This window comes from Vigna unguiculata, chromosome 5 (genome assembly GCF_037176805.1).
Source record: "Vigna unguiculata cultivar grain cowpea cultivar isolate G323 ecotype 2 chromosome 5, ASM3717680v1, whole genome shotgun sequence".
Classification (NCBI taxonomy): Eukaryota; Viridiplantae; Streptophyta; class Magnoliopsida; order Fabales; family Fabaceae; genus Vigna; species Vigna unguiculata.
Genome location: NC_140796.1, coordinates 5,695,982 through 5,717,459, shown reverse-complemented (window position 1 = coordinate 5,717,459; position 21,478 = coordinate 5,695,982). Strand labels below are relative to the sequence as shown.

The 21,478-nt window shown below is 29.5% G+C and overlaps 1 protein-coding gene across 2 annotated transcripts; it reads left to right on the top strand.

The window, feature by feature from the left end:
• The first annotated feature begins 2,736 nt into the window (after nucleotides 1-2,736).
• On the top strand, nucleotides 2,737-8,938 carry LOC114184359 (U-box domain-containing protein kinase family protein). Of its 2 annotated transcripts, none has more exons than XM_028071672.2 (9): nucleotides 2,737-3,745; nucleotides 3,931-4,052; nucleotides 4,127-4,248; nucleotides 4,911-5,015; nucleotides 5,656-6,100; nucleotides 6,287-6,424; nucleotides 6,876-7,403; nucleotides 7,638-8,402; nucleotides 8,530-8,938. In XM_028071672.2, the coding sequence occupies exons 1-9, from the start codon at nucleotides 3,502-3,504 to the stop codon at nucleotides 8,710-8,712; spliced, it is 2,652 nt and encodes an 883-aa protein (XP_027927473.1). In that variant the 5' UTR covers nucleotides 2,737-3,501; the 3' UTR covers nucleotides 8,713-8,938. The 2 variants fall into 2 exon arrangements, with proteins under 2 accessions (XP_027927473.1, XP_027927472.1); XM_028071671.2 differs by having other exon boundaries at nucleotides 6,284-6,424.
• Nucleotides 8,939-21,478: the final 12,540 nt, after the last annotated feature.

Here is a 21,478-nt window from a genome sequence, read left to right as displayed (position 1 = left end):
CAACACGAGGCTATTTTGAATCACCTTATTTTCTAGTGCTATCCTTCTTTTCAAATCACTTTTAGAAAAAAATAATTCAAAAAAAATGTTTATCATGCTCTAAAACTGTATAATGTGTTATGGTAAATGTTTTTTAATATAATTTTAAAATAAAAATATTAACCTCCTCTGTACTAATTTTGCAATCCAAAACATGGTATTCAATACCCTACTTTTAACCTACTTTAAATTGGATTAAGTGAGTTTTGCCTTCAATTTACCACATATACCGTACCTTGATCGATACTGTTTTAGTACAGAATTAGACGATCTCAAGAATCCTCTATGTCGATCCTTCCTCTGCTACTTTCTGGACTCCTCCTGAATCTGCTTGTTGTGTGAATTCCGAGGATGGGGGTACCTGCAAGCACTATGACGTTCAAGTCAAATAGTGATTCGGTATGAGGCATATGCAGTCAAGTGAGAAAAGCATACATATTTGTAGTCACTAGACCATTATTTATATTAATCTCTTAGCAGACATGTTATTATTTGTGGGTCCTCGAGAACCAACTCTTTCCTTTCTGACTAAGATTGTACGCGTCGAATCATTCCTTATTGACTGAGATTATTCGTCTATGTCTTGTCAAGGATCAACTCTTTCTTTTTTGACTGAGATTGTTCGTCTGTACCTTGTCAAGGATCAACTCTTTCCTTTATGGTTGAAATTTGTTCGTCTGTACCTTGTCAAGGATCAACTATTTCCTTTTTGGCTGAGATTTGTTCGGTCTGTACCTTGTCAAGGATTAGTTCTTTCCTTATTTGATGAATTACGCGCTGCTCCTCTGCACCTCTACAAAACAGTCCAATTTTCCATTAATCACATTATTGGGCCGGGATATACACGACCAAATGGTCTGAGATATACCCGGCCTTCTTGCCTTGCCCATGTCCCTTTGGTGCTTTGTGTTTTGTTAAACCTGAAAAGCGGACACCCAAGCGATTGGCCCGAGATGTGACCGGACCCTGCCTGGGCTGGGATGATCCCGACCATCTGTGCTTCGTGGTTGGGCCGAGATGTCACTGGCCTACACCTACACTAGCCCCCCTAGGCTCGTAGTGAATGAAGTTTCACAAGAGGCTATGATGCGTCATCTTGGGAAATTAGGTTGAGGTATTCTCAACCACTTGTGCGATTTGCCTTAATGGTTGTGTGTGGGGAAGGCAAAAGCATTGTCAGCTCGTCATTCGAGGCTGATTGTCATAATGATGGGATGTAGTGGGTGGGGGATTTAAAGGAAGTGTACCGACAACCGTTAGATGGAGCTGAATCCTATGGTGTAAAGGATGCTCGCCCCTATACAGGTGGTCTATTATAAATAGGGGTGGGGTCTTGGTGTTGGAGCAAAGGATCCACCTAAGAAGTGAGCCAACCTTCAGCCGAGTGTATCCCGTCTGCACTACTCCAGGTATGTCATCCTCCTCTGCTTATTATCTTTCCAGTGGACATAGTGATTCAGAGGAAGAGTGGACTGTGCCCAACTCGCCTATCCACTAGATAAATATTTGTCTATACCTGTTATGCGGTACCTGCATATTTTTTAATATCCACGGATATCCGTAGGTATTTACAATAAAATAAAATAAAATATTTAACAACATATTTTAACCATAAATTCAAATAAAATATAGTACATAACATTAATAAATTTCAAACAAAGTTCAAATAATCCTTTTAAATAATGTTGAAGGACAATTTTACAAAAAAATGAATATATTTTTAAAACCAGTTGATAAAAAATAACTCATTCAAAATGAATGTGTTAATATTTTAATCTTTTTTTATTTATTTAAAGTATAGTATAGCGGGTACGAGTATCCACATGTATGGATACTATGATACCCGTACCATCCCGTTAACATGGATGTATAAAAAATACATGTACCTATTATCCGCGGGTATCTATTTACAATATTCATTTTCTATTTATTAGGGGTTTTTTCCATAGATATTTGTGGTACGAATTTTTTTACATTCCTAACCCTAACCCTTGTACAAATTAGCCAATGACTAATACCACTTATGAATCTATGAAAGAGAGAATTCAATACACAGATACAACATCAATAAAACTTAAATCCAACTCATTGAGAGTATTTCCAATCCAAAAATTGAGACTACAAATTGACTCGTCTTCTTAAATTCATTATTACATCCCAACAATAAAATTTAACATAGAAAAATTTAACTATATATTTTATCTCATTTTTTATTTACAAACTTATAATTGTACAGGTTCAATAGACTTTAATATTGAAAATATATATTTTGTTTTATTTAATACCAACTAAAAAACAAGAAACTATAATTACAAAATATTATAATAATATTAAACAAAAAGTATAATATATTATAAAATGAAGATAAACTATTAAAACAATAACATATATAAATATGATTGTTGGTGAATTCATACATTCTCTATAAAATTAGTACGAACTCAAACAATATCTCATAGTATAAATATGCATTGTTATTCAAACTCATTATAACACATTCCTATCTTTTAATCATATTATTATATTGATCTCATACTTGTGTGTTGCGTGAAATTCATCTAATTTAGCTTTCTATGAAAGATTATATAACATCTAGATTTTTCTATCTCTCTCTCTTATTTTCTTTTCAATTTTCAGTTTCCTACAGTTGCACCTAATAAATTGGTGGTATGTGTGGCATTTTCTTATAATTTCTTTACTTCACAATTCAAAGTCAACACTGCACATTCTCTTTCCATCTGTGGTTGAGAACTTTCTTTATTAACTTGGAGAGCTTATTGAGTTTGTACCCTATACCACAATGATTTTGAGAAGGGTAACTCAAGGTTACTCTTTTCATGCTACTCATACGTTCTCAAGGTGAGGAGTGAGAGAGACCCTCCTGTCATATTATTGCAAATTCTCAACAACACCATCAAAGCCTTCTCCTTTATATCATTTTCGCGGCTTGCTTTTCCCACAACAATGAGTTTCTGTGAGAATCTGTGAATTGTGTTGGGGATAGAGACACGGGGTTACGGTTAATTTTTGTTTTGTTGTGTTTTTGTTTTCTGTCTCTTTGTTATTAGGGTGAAAGTTTTCCTGAGCATCCTATTTGCAAATTGCACTGAGAAAATTTCGATATGTTCCTGGGTTCAAGAGATTCTTATGATTGATTTTTGGGTTTGTTAGTGGTGGTGAGAAATATAGAGATAATTACCAATTGTTGGGAGGAAGTTGAACTTTTTCTTGGGGGAGAGAGAGAGAGAGAGAGAGAGAGAGAGAGAGAGAGAGAGAGAGAGAGAGAGAGAGAGAGTTGTTGATGATTAATTTTTGGGTTTGGTAGTTGGGGTGGGGGCATTTGTGAATTATTCAGAGACAATAACGAATTGTTGACAGAGAGATATTTTGGGAGAAAGAGACAGAAAGTTGAGTTCTTTATTTATTTTTTAGTGGTTCAACTGTAGTACTGCATCTCCTAGGATGGCTGTGGTGAGTCCTGTGCCTGCAACATCACAAAGGATGGGTTCTGTGAGGTCACCTTCTGATGCTAGTGGGGAAATTTTGGAGGAGCCTAATCCAGGTGTTGTTGATCAGCCAATCTATGTTGCCGTAGCAAAAGAAGTGAAGGAGAGCAGATCAAATCTGATATGGGCAATTCAACACTCCGGAGGAAAGAGGATTTGCATTCTTTATGTTCATGTTCCTGCAACAATGATCCCCCTACGTATGTATATGTTTGTTTTTGTTCTTTGATTCCTTGAATTTGTTGTATTGGTTTATATTGGAGTAGTTATTATCAGGAAACAATTTTGGGTTTAATGTATGGTAACTGTTGTAAATTCTCTCTGTCCTGATATATTTTCATTCATACATGATCGTGGTCTAAGACATCCATGTTCTTGATTACAGTGGGAGGTAAATTTCCCACAAGTGCACTAAAAGAGGAGCAGGTTCAAGCATACTGGGAAGAACAAAAGCAGGGCATGCATAAGACTCTGGATGAATATCTTCAAATCTGTCGACGGATGGGGGTAACTATTGTAATTCTATAAGCATGTGTAGTTTGAAAGTTATTTAATATGCACTGATAACTTTCCTGATACAGGTGCGAGCAGAAAAACTGCATATTGAAATGGATAGCATTGAAAAAGGAATCATAGAGCTTGTATCTCAGCATGGCATCCGAAAGCTTGTAATGGGAGCAGCATCAGATAAGTACTATAATAGGTAAGAAACCAATAACCCCCTCCCCAACCACATTAATGTTCTGTTCATTTTTACCCAAAATTTGATGATGATAATGTAAAAAGTATTGAAGATGGTATGCTGGTTATTTTTGTAAATATAGGATAAATACATTGCTATACTTGTGGACAGCATGCAAACAGCCATACTTTCTGGGTTGGATTTTTTGAGTGAATCATGATTGTTTGGATAAGCTTCTCCAGAAGCACTTTTAGAAGTGAAAAATCAAAAGAAAAAAATGAAATGAACTTCTTCATAAACTAAAATTAACTTATGCACAAGTTTGAAATAAGAATTTAGAGAATATATACATGAGAGCTTCTACAAATTAGCTTATGGAGAAGCTTATTCATTTCTTTTTTTTTTTGCTAGAAATGCTTATGGAGAAGTATGTATGTCCAATTTTATTTTGTCTAGTTCAATGGCTTTTTAGTTGGATCTATACCTCTCCACTTTAATTGTCTAGTTCAGTGGCTTTATTACCAATTCAAATGCACGTGTAATTTTGCAGACACTATGCTCTGTTTTGTTTGTTCTGACAATCAACTAATTATATCTTTTTGATAATTTCCCAATTTTTATATCAATTTGTTTTTATGAAATAAATATTATGTTTTGATGAGTTTATTCGCATGACATTGCAGGAGAATGATGGACCTTAGATCTAAGAAAGCCATCTATGTGTGTAAACAAGCTCCAGCTTCTTGTCACATACAGTTTATCTGCAAAGGGCACCTTATACACACAAGGTATGCAAAATCCAAAAAAGATTAATGTGTTTGATATTCATGTATGTAGTGTCTTATGAAAGATAATAGTAATTAAGAAGGAAGGTCTGTAGTCCTGGGAATACTATGTTTATGCACATTTTTTTTTCTCATTTCATTATTTCAGTTTCTATTTTGTATTTATTTCCTAGTTTAATTTCTTTTATTTTTAACGGTAATCATGTAGCCTGTAAATGTTAGCATGAATCTTCATATACGGATTTGTACTTGTACTCATTATCAGAAGATAATAAATAATATCCAGTTCTTAATCTCCTTTTTCAAGATGGTATAAGAGCTTTGTATCCTAGGGACCCTGCTTCCACATTCAAACCCTATAGGTCACCATTGCAGCTGACTTTATTCGTCTATTCAGTCCTTCATTGCATTCAGGACTTAGATCCAACACTTTAATTGCCATCGGAACTCATTGCCGCCATTGTCACTGTCACCGGCTTATTCTTTTGAGTTGTTAAGTTCTAATTCTTTCTTCCACTCTTCATTTAACTAACTTGTATACTTGTATGGTATTATTGTGCTAAAATTATCCCTGCAATAGTGTCATTACACTTGGGATAGATCATTTCTGGTACTGATTTACTGATGTAACATATCAACACAGGGATCACAGTTTGAATGAAGGTACTGTAGAGGTTGCATCTCCTTTGGTGCAGCAAGTGCCAAACTCTGTGAGAACTTTCAGATCACAGTCTGCTACACTGGGGCAAGATCGTCGAGGAAATCTAACCAATCATGCGCTAGAGCTTCTACGCAGAGTGAGGTCTGCCGGTGATGGACATGTAGCAAGCTTTCCGGCTGTTTCTTCTCCAGAAGAAACTGTAGGGTTTTCAACTCCACGTGACAGGACGGGTACAGAAGTAAGTTCTGATGAATCAGAGAGGCTGTCAAGGATGAGTCCTTCTGGCTTGTCAACATGCTCTGACAGTGCAGTTGATATAGCTTTGAACCCAGGATTGATTACTGAAAGCAGTGAGAATGCATTAGAGTTGACTTTGAGTCAGCTGGTTATAGAGGATCTTCATCATTCATCTCCCCCTAGTACACTGGTATAAACAAATGTTATTTTCTACTTCAGCAATAACTGCCTATTACAGAGCATGTGCATATATTTTGTATTGTAAAGTTTGCAATTGGTGATGCATTTTTACCTTCTAAATTGTAAATGAGGAAAAGAGTTTTAATTCCCAAGCTTTTTGCTGATAGTTTTGAAAAAATTGATTGAACACTAGCAGGATGGTGGAATAGATGATACTATCTACGACCAGCTTCAACAAGCTATGACCGAAGCTGAGGATGCTTCCCTAACTGCGTATAAAGAAACTGTAAGGCGTAGGAATGCTGAAAAAGAAGCCTTTGAAGCTATACGCAAGGTATTTATTTGGTTGTTGAGTTCTTATTTTACTTCTTCAATACGCAGATGATCATGTTTATGAGTCACTAGTTAAACAAGAAAGGAACACGTACAAAGCAACTTTAATCTAATGATCATTTGAATGAATAGGTGCTGGGACATTGGGCAAAAGAGTGTTAGTTGAAGTAGTGACTGAACAATAAATAAAACTGAAGGGGGAGGATATTCATTCAAATTTGTTTCATCTGTAAATTGAGCTTCTCTTGTTTGTGAAAGGGGAAAGCCTTGGAGGAGAGTTATCCCCCCTGTTCCCATATGCTATGTGATCAAAAAATACAATCTCCCTTTTCTTCAATTTTTTAATCTGGGTTCCTAACAATAGGAAACATTTTAAGTTGTATTATCTAGTGAGAGGCCAATGTTGATACCACCTCTAATCCTTATCAACGTTTGCACTGCCCAATTGACAGGCTAAAGCTTCTGAAAGCTTATATACGGAGGAGTTGAAGCTGAGGAAATTGGCAGAGGAAGAACTTAGGAAAGAAAAAGAAGAACTTGAGAATGCCAAGAGACTGAGAGACAAAGTTAAGGAAGAACTCCGCCTCGCCCTTGATCAGAAGGCATCTCTGGAGAGTCAGATTGCATCATCTGAACTTATTATAAAGGAGCTGGAGCAGAAGATTGTATCTGCTGTTGATCTGTTACAGAGCTACAAGAATGAACGAGAGGAATTGCAGATTCAGCGTGATAATGCATTAAGAGAGGCTGAAGAATTGAGGAAAAAGCAAGGAGAGGCCTCAAGCTCCCATGTCCCTCAATTGTTCTCAGAATTCTCTTTTTCAGAGATTAAAGAAGCAACAAATAACTTCAATCCAACCTTAAAAATAGGTGAAGGTGGATATGGAAGTATATTTAAAGGTGTCTTGAGTTACACTGAGGTGGCTATAAAAAGATTGCACTCTGACAGCATGCAAGGACCCTTGGAGTTTCAACAGGAGGTGAGGTGGTTTGAAAAAAACTGTGAGGAGTTAGCAGCAAAAAAGTAACAGATTTTCTTGTTTCTCCTAAAATCCAAACTCCCATGTTTTGCATATTTTTGGAACTTCTGTTTATTGGTTCTTGGTATAATAATATATTATCAATCTTGTCTCCAAGGGTATGAATGAAGGGTTTATAAGCTAGATTTTTGTAAAATGAATATTTCTTTAACCTCACTTTCTGTTTTGTATCAGGTTGATGTGTTGAGCAAGCTAAGGCATCCCAATCTTATCACACTCATTGGAGCCTGCCCAGATGCATGGGCTCTTGTCTATGAGTATTTACCCAATGGAAGCCTTGAAGACCGCCTTGCCTGCAAGGATAATACCCCTCCATTATCGTGGCAAACTCGAATCCGTGTTGCTTCTGAACTATGCTCTGCCCTCATCTTTCTCCATTCCAGTAAACCTCACAGCGTAGTGCATGGTGACTTGAAACCATCCAACATTCTCCTTGATGCAAACCTCATTAGCAAGCTTAGTGACTTTGGAATATGTCGTATACTATCGAACTGTGAGAGTTCCAGTAGCAATTCTACACAGTTTTGGAAAACTGACCCAAAGGGAACATTTGTCTACATGGATCCTGAATTTCTTGCCTCAGGGGAACTTACTCCGAAGTCAGATGTTTATTCATTTGGAATCATATTGTTGAGATTGTTGACAGGGAGACCAGCCTTGGGAATAACAAAGGAAGTGAAATATGGATTAGATACTGGAAAGTTGAAATCCCTTTTGGATCCTTTGGCTGGAGACTGGCCATTTGTGCAGGCTGAACAATTGGCTCGCTTGGCTTTGAGATGTTGTGATATGAACCGAAAGAGCCGTCCAGATCTTTATTCTGATGTCTGGAGGATACTTGATGCAATGAGGGTTTCTTCTGGAGGCACAAACTCCTTTGGACTAAGTTCTGAAGGTCTTTCACAACCTCCATCATATTTTATCTGCCCAATCTTCCAGGTAACTTGCTCTTTTTACCTTTGTTTTCTTCTCTTACAATATAGTTTCCAATCGGTAGAGTGATGCATCTTTGAATATAAAAGTGCTATCTAAGAAAAACTTCTCTGTATGTGTTCCTACTTTGCAGGAAGTAATGCGAGATCCACATGTAGCTGCAGATGGTTTTACTTATGAAGCTGAGGCTATACGAGGATGGCTTGATGGTGGTAATGACAACTCACCAATGACTAATGGTAAGCTTGCACATCACAATCTTGTTCCCAATCGTGCTCTTCGCTCTGCAATCCATGACTGGCTTCAAAACCACTGATCAAGTGCATTATTTTTCTCCCATTTTAATTGAACTGTATATCTACTGTTTATAGACATATCTAGAAAGAAAGTTACCATTTCATTTTGTTAGCTTGCATCAGGTTCTTCAATCACACTTCATACCTATCCTCTTGTATAGGTTAGATAACAACTTGGTTATCTTACGATAGTTGTAAAGTAGACATTATATAAGATATATATCAGAACTGTTCTTTGTGTGATTATTTTTATTTTTTGGTTAGTTTTATATAAGGAAATTTTGATCCATGTACAGATTTGTCCAAACTTAATACCAGCAACAGAGTGATAACTTAAATGAGAATCTCAAATGGTCATGATGTCCAAACATAATAGCAGCAACAAAGCTATAACTTAAATGAGAATCTCAAATGGTCATGATGTGGTTGGTTATCCCTTCATGTGTGGATGCAAATAATAACACAGTGAAAAGAGATTAAAAAGGTTGTAAAGGAAATGTTTGAAAAAGGAACTTAAATGGATCTGATTTATGTTATTAAATTAGTTCATAACCTTACTAAAAGTTCGTTTTAACTTTAGTTTCAAGGTGAACTATAGTTAAACTCTTGTAGAAAGACAGACACTTGATCCTTGAGAATAACATATCAACTTACAATAATCATGTGCAGAACCAATTTCAAACGGGCATCATATACTGTAATTTATTTCAAGAGATTGACTTTTCTATACAAAATGTTATTATTGAAAATCAAACATTTAACTACATGTTAAAGGGACACAATTTTATGTAAAAGTTTACACTTGACTGCTACGCATAAAACCATTTTAAATGTCTGTTTTTCTCTTTTTCTGCATTAGTTGTGCACTTAATCGGACTTTTGAAAACAATCGAGCATATGAATATATTGTTTCAAGTTGTTTTATCGTACGTAGTGGTCTCATATTTGAGTTGTGTGTCTTTGGTTGCGTTAAACGAGAGATACCAACACTGGTCCTACCATATCAGTCCAACAAGATTTTTTTTCCAGAGAGATACGTTTGGTCTCCAGTCTCACTGTCAATTGAATGGTTAGGAATTTTCATCATTTTCAAAAAAATTAAATGCACTGAATTTTTTAAATGTTTTCATCTTTTAAATTATTTTTTAAAATAAAGTAATCTGAATTTATTTATTTTTTGTTTAAATAGGATATTTCAATTACTACTAAATAACATTATTTTGATATTAAACATCTAGCAATGGTTAATGTTATTGGGTTGATATTATTTTGTCAAAGTCTACAAAATAATTTCTTTTAGCTAACATTGATAATAATTATTTTTCCATGTAATTAATTGATATACGTGGTAGCACTCAAAATCAATCATGTTTTAGGTTTTGGCACAAGTTTGTGAAATGTGCATATTTCGGTCAAAATGGGCTAGGGTTGGATTTGAAATGATTGGCCATGGGCCAACCAATTATTTGACTTTAATCACTTACTAGAAATTCTAGTCAACACTTTCAATATATTTATCAACATCCTCAAATATAAACTATTGACCAAAACAGCATTTTTTTTTAATACATTTGTAAACACATCTAACCGCCATAATTAATATATGATTTATGCATAGTTGCTTGAATTTAGGGTTTTCACTTTAAAATTATTATGAAGTATTATTATAAGACAATTATTATATCCATGAGATGAAGTTATGTAACTAGTTAGAGGCGTGGGTTCACTTTTCAAGCATATGGGATTCATGCATTGACTATTAACACACTGTGTCCTTTTTTAATGCATTCCAAAAGAGACCAAAAGTTGGAATTTCAACAAAAGATTTTATTCAACCAATTACACTTTTTTTTTTTTGTTTCTTTCTCATTCATTGTAACTTGAAAAGGCATGATCATGCATACTAGTTCTTACTAAAGTGAAGAAAAACATATAAGGATGTATATGGATAAATTCAACTTGATTCTCGTTATTGTTGTTAAAGTTTGTGACTTTATAAAAAGAACAACCAATGATTTTGCACAAAACACAATAAAGATGGAAGAATAAGGCTAACATATAGGTTCTGAATTTTGAAGGGGAAAATGGAGGCTTATTTTTCATTTCTATCAAATATTTTTTCTTTGGATTTTTTTTTTCTTTTAAGTTATAAATTGAATTAGAAAAAAACAGTAGAAAAAGAAAACCCCCCACTAAGTCACTATTTTTTTTTTCAACTTTATATTCCGGATTCCAATTTTCTATTTGGGAAAACCTTTATAAATTGACACATAAGTTATGGTTCCAATAGTTCGTTGGGATCACACAGCTGAATAAAGGTATGGTAGTTATATCAACCACCCGAGTTTTCAATATATATAATATAATATTCATAGTGGGGATTAAAATATTAGTTCATTGAATCTTCTTTTCAACAAAATAATTATATATGTTGTTGGATTCAAACATTCTAATACAGTCGTGAAGAATTCAAACAGAATATCCCTAAAAAGCTGCATCTCTTCTTCAGAAAAAAAAAAATGTGTTTATAGCTTTGTAAAACTTAATATACATAAATATCATCAAAATATTATTTATATGTTTAACATATAAATCGTATATATAAGTAAAAGCAACATTCAATAAAAAATTAACATTTTTTCATGTTGTCCAAATTTATTAATATATAGTGTGATAATGAGGTAAATAAAAATATCATGTACAGTTCTATTATCTTATTCAAATTTTGCGCATTTTATATTAAGTGTCTAATGATGTATTACGGATTTTGAAAAATTAAAAATGAACTTCTCTTTGTTATAGTTTATTTGTTCTAACACACCAGCATGTAATTAAACAATTAATTATTTCGCGAAACATAGAAATTAAAAAGTATAATGATAAATTGTGAACAAAACTTGAATGATAGAAATTTAATGACTAGGTAATAAATTAACGTTATGCGGGTGAAATTATTTCAAAAATATTTTAGGAAGAGTTAAAGTAATACCCTCATCCCAAGTGTCTCTTTCCCATTAAATAGTTAGAAAGCAAAAATTTTGATAACTATTGACCTCCACCATTTGTAACATTATCATATCATCAACTCCTTAAGAACAGATAGATTGACGTTTATGAGCTTCTTAAGCCACCTCAAAAAATTTTAAAAATTAATATATATATATATATATATATATATATATATATATATATATATATATGTATGTATGTATATATAAAAGGGTGAAACTAGGTGATGACAGGCGAGTCACGGTTCCACCATTTTTTTTGAATTTTTTTTATATAGATTTTTATATTTTTAAAAATTATATTATATATTATTTATATTAAATTTATATTATGGAAAATTATAATAAAAGATAAAATAAAAAATTTCAATGGAGACATTAATTTATAAAAGAGATTAGGGTTTTCTTTTACTATCTTTCCACCATGTAAATTATCATGAAAGTGTGTGAAGAGAGATGAATACAAAGAGATAGATTGGGAAATAGAGGTTGGAAACACATAGATTGAGATTGATGTATCCATTCTTGCATGATCTCTTACAAATCAAGGTTAGTATCTTATTATGATTTATGTATGTTAGTTTATTATTCTTTTTAGGATGTTTCTTCCAAATTAAGTTTATCCCAAATTAATATAAATCTTAATTATGATTTTAGGGATTCTTTTATGAAATTGGTATGAACTCTAATTATAATTTTTTCTAAATTATTATAACCCTTAATTATGAAATTTAGGGATTTTGTGTTTTTTGCTACCTATGGTAATTGTTTTTTTTTTTTTAAGTTTTAAATTTATACAGTATTGCTTATTTAATTAAAGTAGTATGAGTTTTGTTATGTTTTGCATTGCGATAATTGTGATTTGTGAATATAAATTTTATTTTTTCTAAATAGGCGAGAGGTGATAAACTTATATTAGAAAGATTATGATAAAAAGTAAAAAAATTGATTAATTTTTTTCAAAGAGGAAGGTTTGTGATAAAGATGAAAAAAAATGCATTTACGTTAACTAAACTTGAGAAATTTAATAAGAACCAAAAATTTAAGATAATAAAAAAAAATCTCTAAAGTTCTCAGGGTTACATATAATGAATTTAAAAATTCATTAGAATGTGATCTGGAAAAAACGACATCAATTTGACAATACCACCAAATCAAATTGATGAGATACGAATAACTTATCTAAAATGGTATTCATAGTTTGGTATCATGATATAATAGCATGATATAATAGCGAATGATAGTAATATTTTTTTGAATTATACTATTATGTGTGTTTGTTTTAAGGAGAGAAAATGAAGAGAAAAAATGAAAAATTTTTCTTCCAAAAAAAATTATATATAACAAATCTAATTTAAATCCCTACATTTTTTTATTCAAGTTCCGCCGCCACTATATATATATATATATATATATATATATATATATATATATATATATATATATATAAACTGAAACCATAATATAATATATAAATAAGCTTAAATGTTTTCTTTTATATACTTTATAGTAATTTTGTCATATCTAAGTCATGTAAATTATGTTTCCAGTTTTATATATGTACGTCACTTTCACAATTTCAACCGTACAATATTTTTAGTTTAATTTTTATATGTTATCAATATACTACGCTGTTAATTAATTAGAGATTTAGGGATATCAAATTTATGGATATTTTTCAAATTCGTCCTTGTTTTGAGGAGGAATTCAAGCATTGATTGAATATGGGTATGAAAAATAACCTATTTTTTAATTGGTTATGGGGATGAAGATGTACACATTCGTCCATCTTCATCCTTATACCCACCATAATACTCATTTTCATTATATCCTCGTCCCCATTTAAATTATTATGCAACATGTTTAAATTATGTATCTCAATTAAATATTTTTTGTCTCAATTTAAATATTTGTAATATTTTTTTTAATATTTTTATTTATTATATACTTTTTTTAGTTAAGAATGTTTAACACTATCAATTTAAGTGTTCAATAACAAAAATTTATTTACTAGGCAATATAAAAGATTTATCTTCTTTATTCTATTATTGTTTCATTTGAAACGCTATTTTATTTCACTCAAACAATTTTTGTTATTTCTCAACCATGAACTCAGTTGATATTTGAAAATTTTCTCAGATCTCTAAGATATTTTTCACTTATTGTACAATTAATTTTGCATTTATTTTCATACCATTAATTATACATTTGTTTTCTTTTGTGCAATTTTATTTAGTGGTATCTCAAATGATTTCTAAGACAAACATTTGAAGGGTGGGCAAAAATCCAATATTCTTGACCCGATCCACTTTTGCTCCAATTTAATCAATTTAAAATCCATTTTAAAAAATATCAAATCCATTTAAAATCTTTTTTTTCCAATCTAGATTCAATATGATCTACATTTTATATATTTTTTGGATTCAATATTCATTATTTGAATCTAGAATTTCAAATATGGAAAATCCAAAATATTTAATCCCAATTTTCATTCTAATTTTTTTAGTTAGGTTGGACTGAAGGACGGGATGGACTAGTCCAAACTGAAGGTTGAGATGAGTCGGCCTAAATTTGGTAGAGTCAGCTTCCGATGAAATTTGGCTGTATTTGGTTGAGTTGGTCCCGCCTAAATTCGATGGAATTCAGTCGAGTCAATCCCTACCTAAATTTGGCTGAGTCGACCCTAGTCCAAAATTGGTTGTATTTCGGCCGAGTCGTCCCTAACCCAAATTTGGTCATATTCGGCCGAGTCAGTCATGAACGAAATTTGATCGTATTCGTCCAATTCATTCCCAGAAGAAATTTGGCTGTGTTCAGATGAGTTGACCCCATTTTAAATTTGGTTCTATTCGGCATATCTATGTTAAAATTCTATTATTATTTGTTTAATCTTTGTTCTTTGTGTGATTTTGATCAAGTGATGCATTATAATTATAATTATTAGTGTAAAAAAATTATATTTCATTAGAATTTAAAAAATTGAAATAAACTAACATTTAAAATAAATTTTAATTTGAATATTTGTTTTTCTTTTATATTAAATTTGCAAACGTTAATAAATGTTTTGGTTTTCATGAAATTTTATTGGGTATTCTAATTTGAAATGTATACAATTATAATTTTTTTTAAAATATTTGATATTAAAGAAACAACCCTCATTTTAATATTGAATATTTTAAAATATCATGCTTTTCTTACCATAATTTTTTATTATTTTATAAAAATCAATTAATTGAGATTGAAACAATAAGAAAGTTATTACGGGTATGGGTATGTGCCCGTTACCTAATGAGGATGAGGATGAAACAAAAATTTGATACCCGTTAAATTTGAATATAAGAATATATTTTTTATCTAAAGATGGGTATGAGATATCAAAACATGTCCCGTCGCTTATTAGAGATGACCTCGTTGCCATCCCTACTAAAGATGAAAACAACATATTTTTTAAGATAATTAATGACAATTGTGATATATTAATACTATAAAAAAATTAACCCTAATATAAAAACTTTTATATCCTCAATACATATGATAAAAGGCTTGGAATATTTCAATAATAAATTTTGAAATGAAAAGAAAATGAAATTAGATGTAGATCTAGAAAACATTTCTCCTTTTGTATTTTTTTTTTAATATTTGACCATCAAATATTTATCATGTTAAAGTTTTAAAAAGTCAGTGAAGTGTAGATTATTTTAGATTGTAGTTTTGATAAATTCAACTTTGTGGATACTTTTAAATTCTTTTCTTCTTTTATTATAAGATAATGGACTAAGAGAAGACGTTATATGAGGTTGAGTTTCTAAAACTTATTTGGATTGTTGGAAGTGATTTTCAAGGAAATATTGGATAGACACAAGCTTCAATTTAAGTGTGTAGTATTATTATTATTATTCTTTCTACAATCAATGTAATGGTTGTTTGGTTGTATGGAATACATGAAATTGAATGGAATAAAAATCATATGAGGATTGATTGAAATAGTAAATTTGCTATGATATATTTCTTGATATAAGCTTAAGAATAAGTTCATCGACGAATTTGATAATAGAGTAATTCATGTACATATTGGAAGAATTTTGAGAAAACATTTATTAAGTTCTTAGTTACTTTGAGAAAATATTTTTGAGAATATATAATGTTTATAATATTAGAAGTTTTAAAATGATATGTATTGTCTCTCCTAATAATGTATACTTGTATTCATATTTTAGTTATATAGTTGCGGAGGAGTGTTACACATGAACTACTTATTCTATTTTTTTTTTTATGGATGGTGCTTAATTTGCTTACTTACCTACCTTAATTTAATCTTTCAGTTCCACTAAACATAATTTATTCAAGCATTAGGAAATCCTTAAAAATAGACTTTACACCTAAAGTACAAATGAAATGATACAAAATAAAATTTAATCAATAAAAGTGTTCCCACACAAAACACTTTTAATACCCATTATAGGCTCCAGTCTGCATTAATTTAATCAGTGGGTTTCAGACAGAAAATCTATAAAATAATACTGTAAAGTTTTTATCTTTGGAGAAATTCAAGGATTCCACAATATTATGAAAACTCATTAAAAACACTAGAGACAAAAACAGTGATAAATAGTTAAGAAAGAGTGGCATATTCTTGTGTTGATAATTTTATCTTTTTGAACTTAATGATTAAGAAAATATCTCCCCAACTTGAATCATGCAATTATGTTTTTGTTGATAGAAGAATGATTGGAGTGAATATATATATCGAATTATGCAGATAGTGATAATGACAGCTTAATGTGGTGGATTTAAAGTTTGAATTTTAGAAGTAAATTAAAAATGTAATTACATATATATTTTGTGTTATTGATAGGAATTGAATATTATTGATCAAGTGAAAAAATAAGAGAAAAGAACAATGTACAATGTACAATGATGACATCCAACACTGAAGAAGGGAACCAGTAGTTATGTTGCAGAATCCACTTTACGATAAACCTTGTCTCCTGATAATATGCAAATAACTTAAAATCAGTTTCCACTGTAAAAGTTTAATATTTCCACAAAAAAATCGTAAGAATTATAATTAAATATTTTATTCATATTTTACAACCACGTGAGAGAGTCGGTACTAAAATTTTTTATATTACATTATTTATTTTTTAAATTTGTTAAAAAATTTGCAAAAAAAACTTTTTTTTATTATTTCTCTAAGAATTTTAATTGACAGGTAATTTTTTCGTAAATAATTATTTTCTACAAAATTATAAAATTTACAAGTATTTTTTATAAAATTTATTACGAAAAATGTTTTATACAAAGTATTTTATAAAAAAAAAAAAATAGTAACAATTTCTTACAAACTTTTTTCACAATAAAATTTGTAAATATTTTTTACAAAAATATTTCAAAACAAAAAAAGCATAAAATATGAATATTTTTTAATATTGAGCGATCTATGTTAGTGAATCTTAAATTGTCTTTTACCTTTAGCATATATGTTTATCATTCGGTTGGTATAGAAGGAAAAATAAAAGAAATGAATAACAAATACTAGTTATTAACATTTTCATTTTTCATATTTTATTTTTTAATTAACTGTTGTAATAATAAAATACACTTATAATTAATTGTGGAGGTACCATGATTAAGTATAGTCAATTTTGATATGAATGAGTCTCTATAGTGGTTGGCATATTTGATAGTTAATTTTAAATTCCATTATCAACTTTAGACCTTTCTGTTGAAAAAAAAAAACAACTTTAGAACTTCAAAAGATAAACAAAAAAATTTATAAAGTTTCAAATTTTATAATTAAAGTATCTACCGAAAGTAGTTCGTATGAATGATATGAAACTCAATTTTTTTATTAAAAACTATATGTTTACCAAAAAAATAATAAAAAAATAAAATTTTACGAAAAAAACTGACTAATTAAATTTTCCTATGGAATACATTCATTAAATCATAGTTTTTCATGTTAGTTGTATCTTGAGAATAGTATGAAAGTAAATGATTTATGAAAGAGGTCTTTATAGAGATTACATATACAAGTAACTAATTAACACAGTTTAACAATTTTATAAATTAAATGAAATTAGTAAAATGAAAAACAACTGTGAATGTTTTCATTTTCATTTTTTTTTTTTAAAAGCAGAAAGTAAATGGGCTGGTATCTATCTCTGGTGAGTCATGAGTGATGCTTAATTGGGCCAAAATGCAGAATGGGTCCCACAGGTGTGAATGTGCACACGTGTGACGAGTACGATGAATAAGTTTGATACGTGTGAGATGTGTGAATGGACATGGTTTGGCATAACATGAGGTAAGGTCATGTGAGGACCCTACATTGTTGGGGTGGTGTCTTATGCCGAAGGGAACCTTCAAATTTTAGCCTGTGCTCACGTCTAAATCCTTTATATATGTCTCTTTTTCATCCACCATTTTGTATATATGTGAGTATTCTTTTTCTGAGTAAATCTACCAGCCGAATTTCTTAAAAAACAATTAATTTTAATTACATTTTTTTTATGTTTTTCCCTATAATATAAGTATAAGAATGGTCATTTTTTCAAAACTAAAATAATTAATATTTTACTGTATTTCATGTATAAATTTACACAAAATATTTATGCACATATTTATGTTAATAAAATATATTTAAATATTTTTTGGTGTGTATAATAATATAAGTTGAAGTGGAAAAAACTCTAATAAATTATTTGTTATGTTTGAGATGACTATTATTTATGATATTTTGAGTTTTTAAATAAGAGTATTTGGATATTAATTAGTTGGTTTTGCATTTTAAATTAATGTGTTGATGAATATGAAATTTTGAATTGGTGTTGGAATTTGGGATTGGGTTGATGTTGTTGTAAGGGGGTAGATTCTTTATATTTTTCTCAAGCGAAAATATAACTAGACACCTAGATTATATTCTTTATTGATTTTGCTTAAGGTTGACGTAAAATCTATTATAATTACACTAATTTATCTTATTTTTTGTGTTTGGTGATTGTTTATTCGTTTATGATAATCATATACTATACGTGAATAGAGGATGATATAGTTCAGAGGATGTGAAAGTTCATAATTTGTTAGCGAATAGTTGTTACATAGGTATATTATAGTCTTTATATTGTATAGATCCTTCCCTTCGAGTTTTATATATTCACAAATTTTTATTAAAAAGTTTCATCAAGATCGTAAATATACATTTATGTAATTGTTGCTTATGTAATACATTGATCAGGAATGTGATCTTGCTAATTTGAAGTTTTACAATTTTTGTGTGTTACAATAGTTTCTTAAATATAATAAAATAAGGATTTCAATATTTATTTATTTATATAATAATCAACTTTATTTGTTGAAGCTTATAACAATATTTCAATAATTATTACATTAATCAACTTTATTTATTGTTGTTTTTTATATATAATATCATATTTCCATAATAATACAATTCAAAGCACACGGATCTTTTACATTAAATTTTAAACTAAACATGATTTAGAATTTAAAAAGAACATAGCTTAAGTAAAGATTCATCCTTAAACAAATACATAAGGAGTTGTAAGATATGTTACCCAAATCTCATTGCTCAAGTTACAATATTTTACTCATTTTGAAAACGTTTTACTAAAAAAATTAAAAACTTCAATTGCTCTAGGATTCTAATTCAACTCAACACACCACTTAAAAAAAACATCAAAAAGAGAAAGAAATAGTCATTTCTTTCATTCAAATTTCTAACTTAAATATTGAATGGGAAAGTTTTTCTCAAACAATATATACGTAACCAACGACACATAACAACATATTGAAAGCTAAAATACAACACTTTTCAACCAAACCAAAAGTGCTAACCAGGAAAAAAAATAATTTTATACTTATTGCAAATGCAAAATGCACAAAATTGACCATAGTGCTTAGCTTATTTTTCAACATCTATTTTTAAAATATAAAATATCATTAACATATATTTTTAAACAGCAAAAAGTGATAACTTATTTTTCAACATTTTTATCTATTATGACTAAACATGTTGAGGAAACATTAACTAATAAGAACTTATTATTCCAGATTTCAAGATGATATTGGAGAAAATATTAAAACATTCTGAAGACAAAATAAATATACAATTATACCTAATTATACAACTATATTTTCAAATACACAATACATTGCTGTTTGTTTGGATAGAAGTAGAATAATGAAAAAATAAACAAAATTGAAATTTAATCTGAATACAAAATGGAAGGAATAAAATTTAAATTTTCTTTTAGAAATGAATTTGTCTCTCTCTTTTGTTTTATTTTTATTGTATCCAAATAAATAAAAGTTATGACTAATGAGAGAGAGACAGGAGTAAGGGTAAAGATGGTAGATTATGCAGTGGATATAGTCACAAACTTCATGGATCGTACAACACTCTTATCTGTACGGTTCATACGGAAACAAAGGAACCTGTTTAGAAGGTAGCCGGTAACATATGTACTTTGCTTACAACTTTGGTACACGCGCATCACCCACCACACCTATTTTACTTTTAATTTTTTTTTTCTATTCAATTAAATACCTTTAATTGTTACTATATTTATTAATCATTTATTTCTACTGTGCCAACTTATTTTTATCATATATGTTTTTTACTCTTCCTACTAAATAAATTATAATATTTTTACCAAATTAACAATGCATCTTGTTTAAGAAAGAAAAGGTTGAAGAGCGAACTAAAGATAGAAAAATATGTATACAATAACATAAACATCATAATTACATAATTAGGTGCAAGTTAAAAAAAAAAATATTTTTTTATCCTGGATAACATATTTGTTTTGTGAAAGTTAAAAAAAATAAGTGCTACTTTATTCCATAAAGCTGAATTAATTTATAAGTAAGTTTAAACTATCATAAAATTAAGGGCTTCAGTTATACAATTATTGATTTCATTAACAAGTTAACATTTAATTAAGAAGCTGAGCTATAAATTTTATAGTGTGAGCTAATATCACATGATAATATACTTAAAAATATATTTCCTTGGAGTATGGTTAAGTTGTAGTTTTATGATATGTTCCTACTCATTAAAAATATTATCAATTCTTTGTATATAATAGAATATAGTAAAGATAATAATTACTTATATTTTTTTAATATATACAGTACGATAATTAATATATTTTTATTTTGAAATATATTTTTTATTTGTAAAATTTTATAGCAATGAATTATTTTAATTTAAAATTTATTTTAATTCTAATTTATTTAAAATTAACTTTTAAATCAAATTATTTTCATTTTTTTTATAAATATATTAAGATTCAAAATGTTAATAAATTATATTAATAAAGTTATCTGAAAACTTTTCATCCATTTCTTTTATATTCAATGTATTTCTTTCAATCTAAATAATTTTATTTCTTATTTTCTTTATCCTTTTATTTTATCATAACCCTTCAATCTAAATAAAATATTATGAAGTTTTCAGTTATCTTTTTACATAAAAAAGCCATACTATTTTGAAATTCTCAAATATATTAGACAATTGTATCATTTTTAGATTTTTTTTACGTGTGATAAAATGGTATATTCTTATATTAACTAAAGAAATTTACATAATTAATATCTCATTGTTATTTTCAATATTGAAAAAAAAATTGTGAAGTTGACTTAATGGTAAATTTTAAAAGAAGATAAAAGAGATTGTGAGCTCAAATTTTTCATAAATATAACATTAGCTTAAAAGTAATAAAATAAGACATTTTATAATAATATTCAAAATAGATAA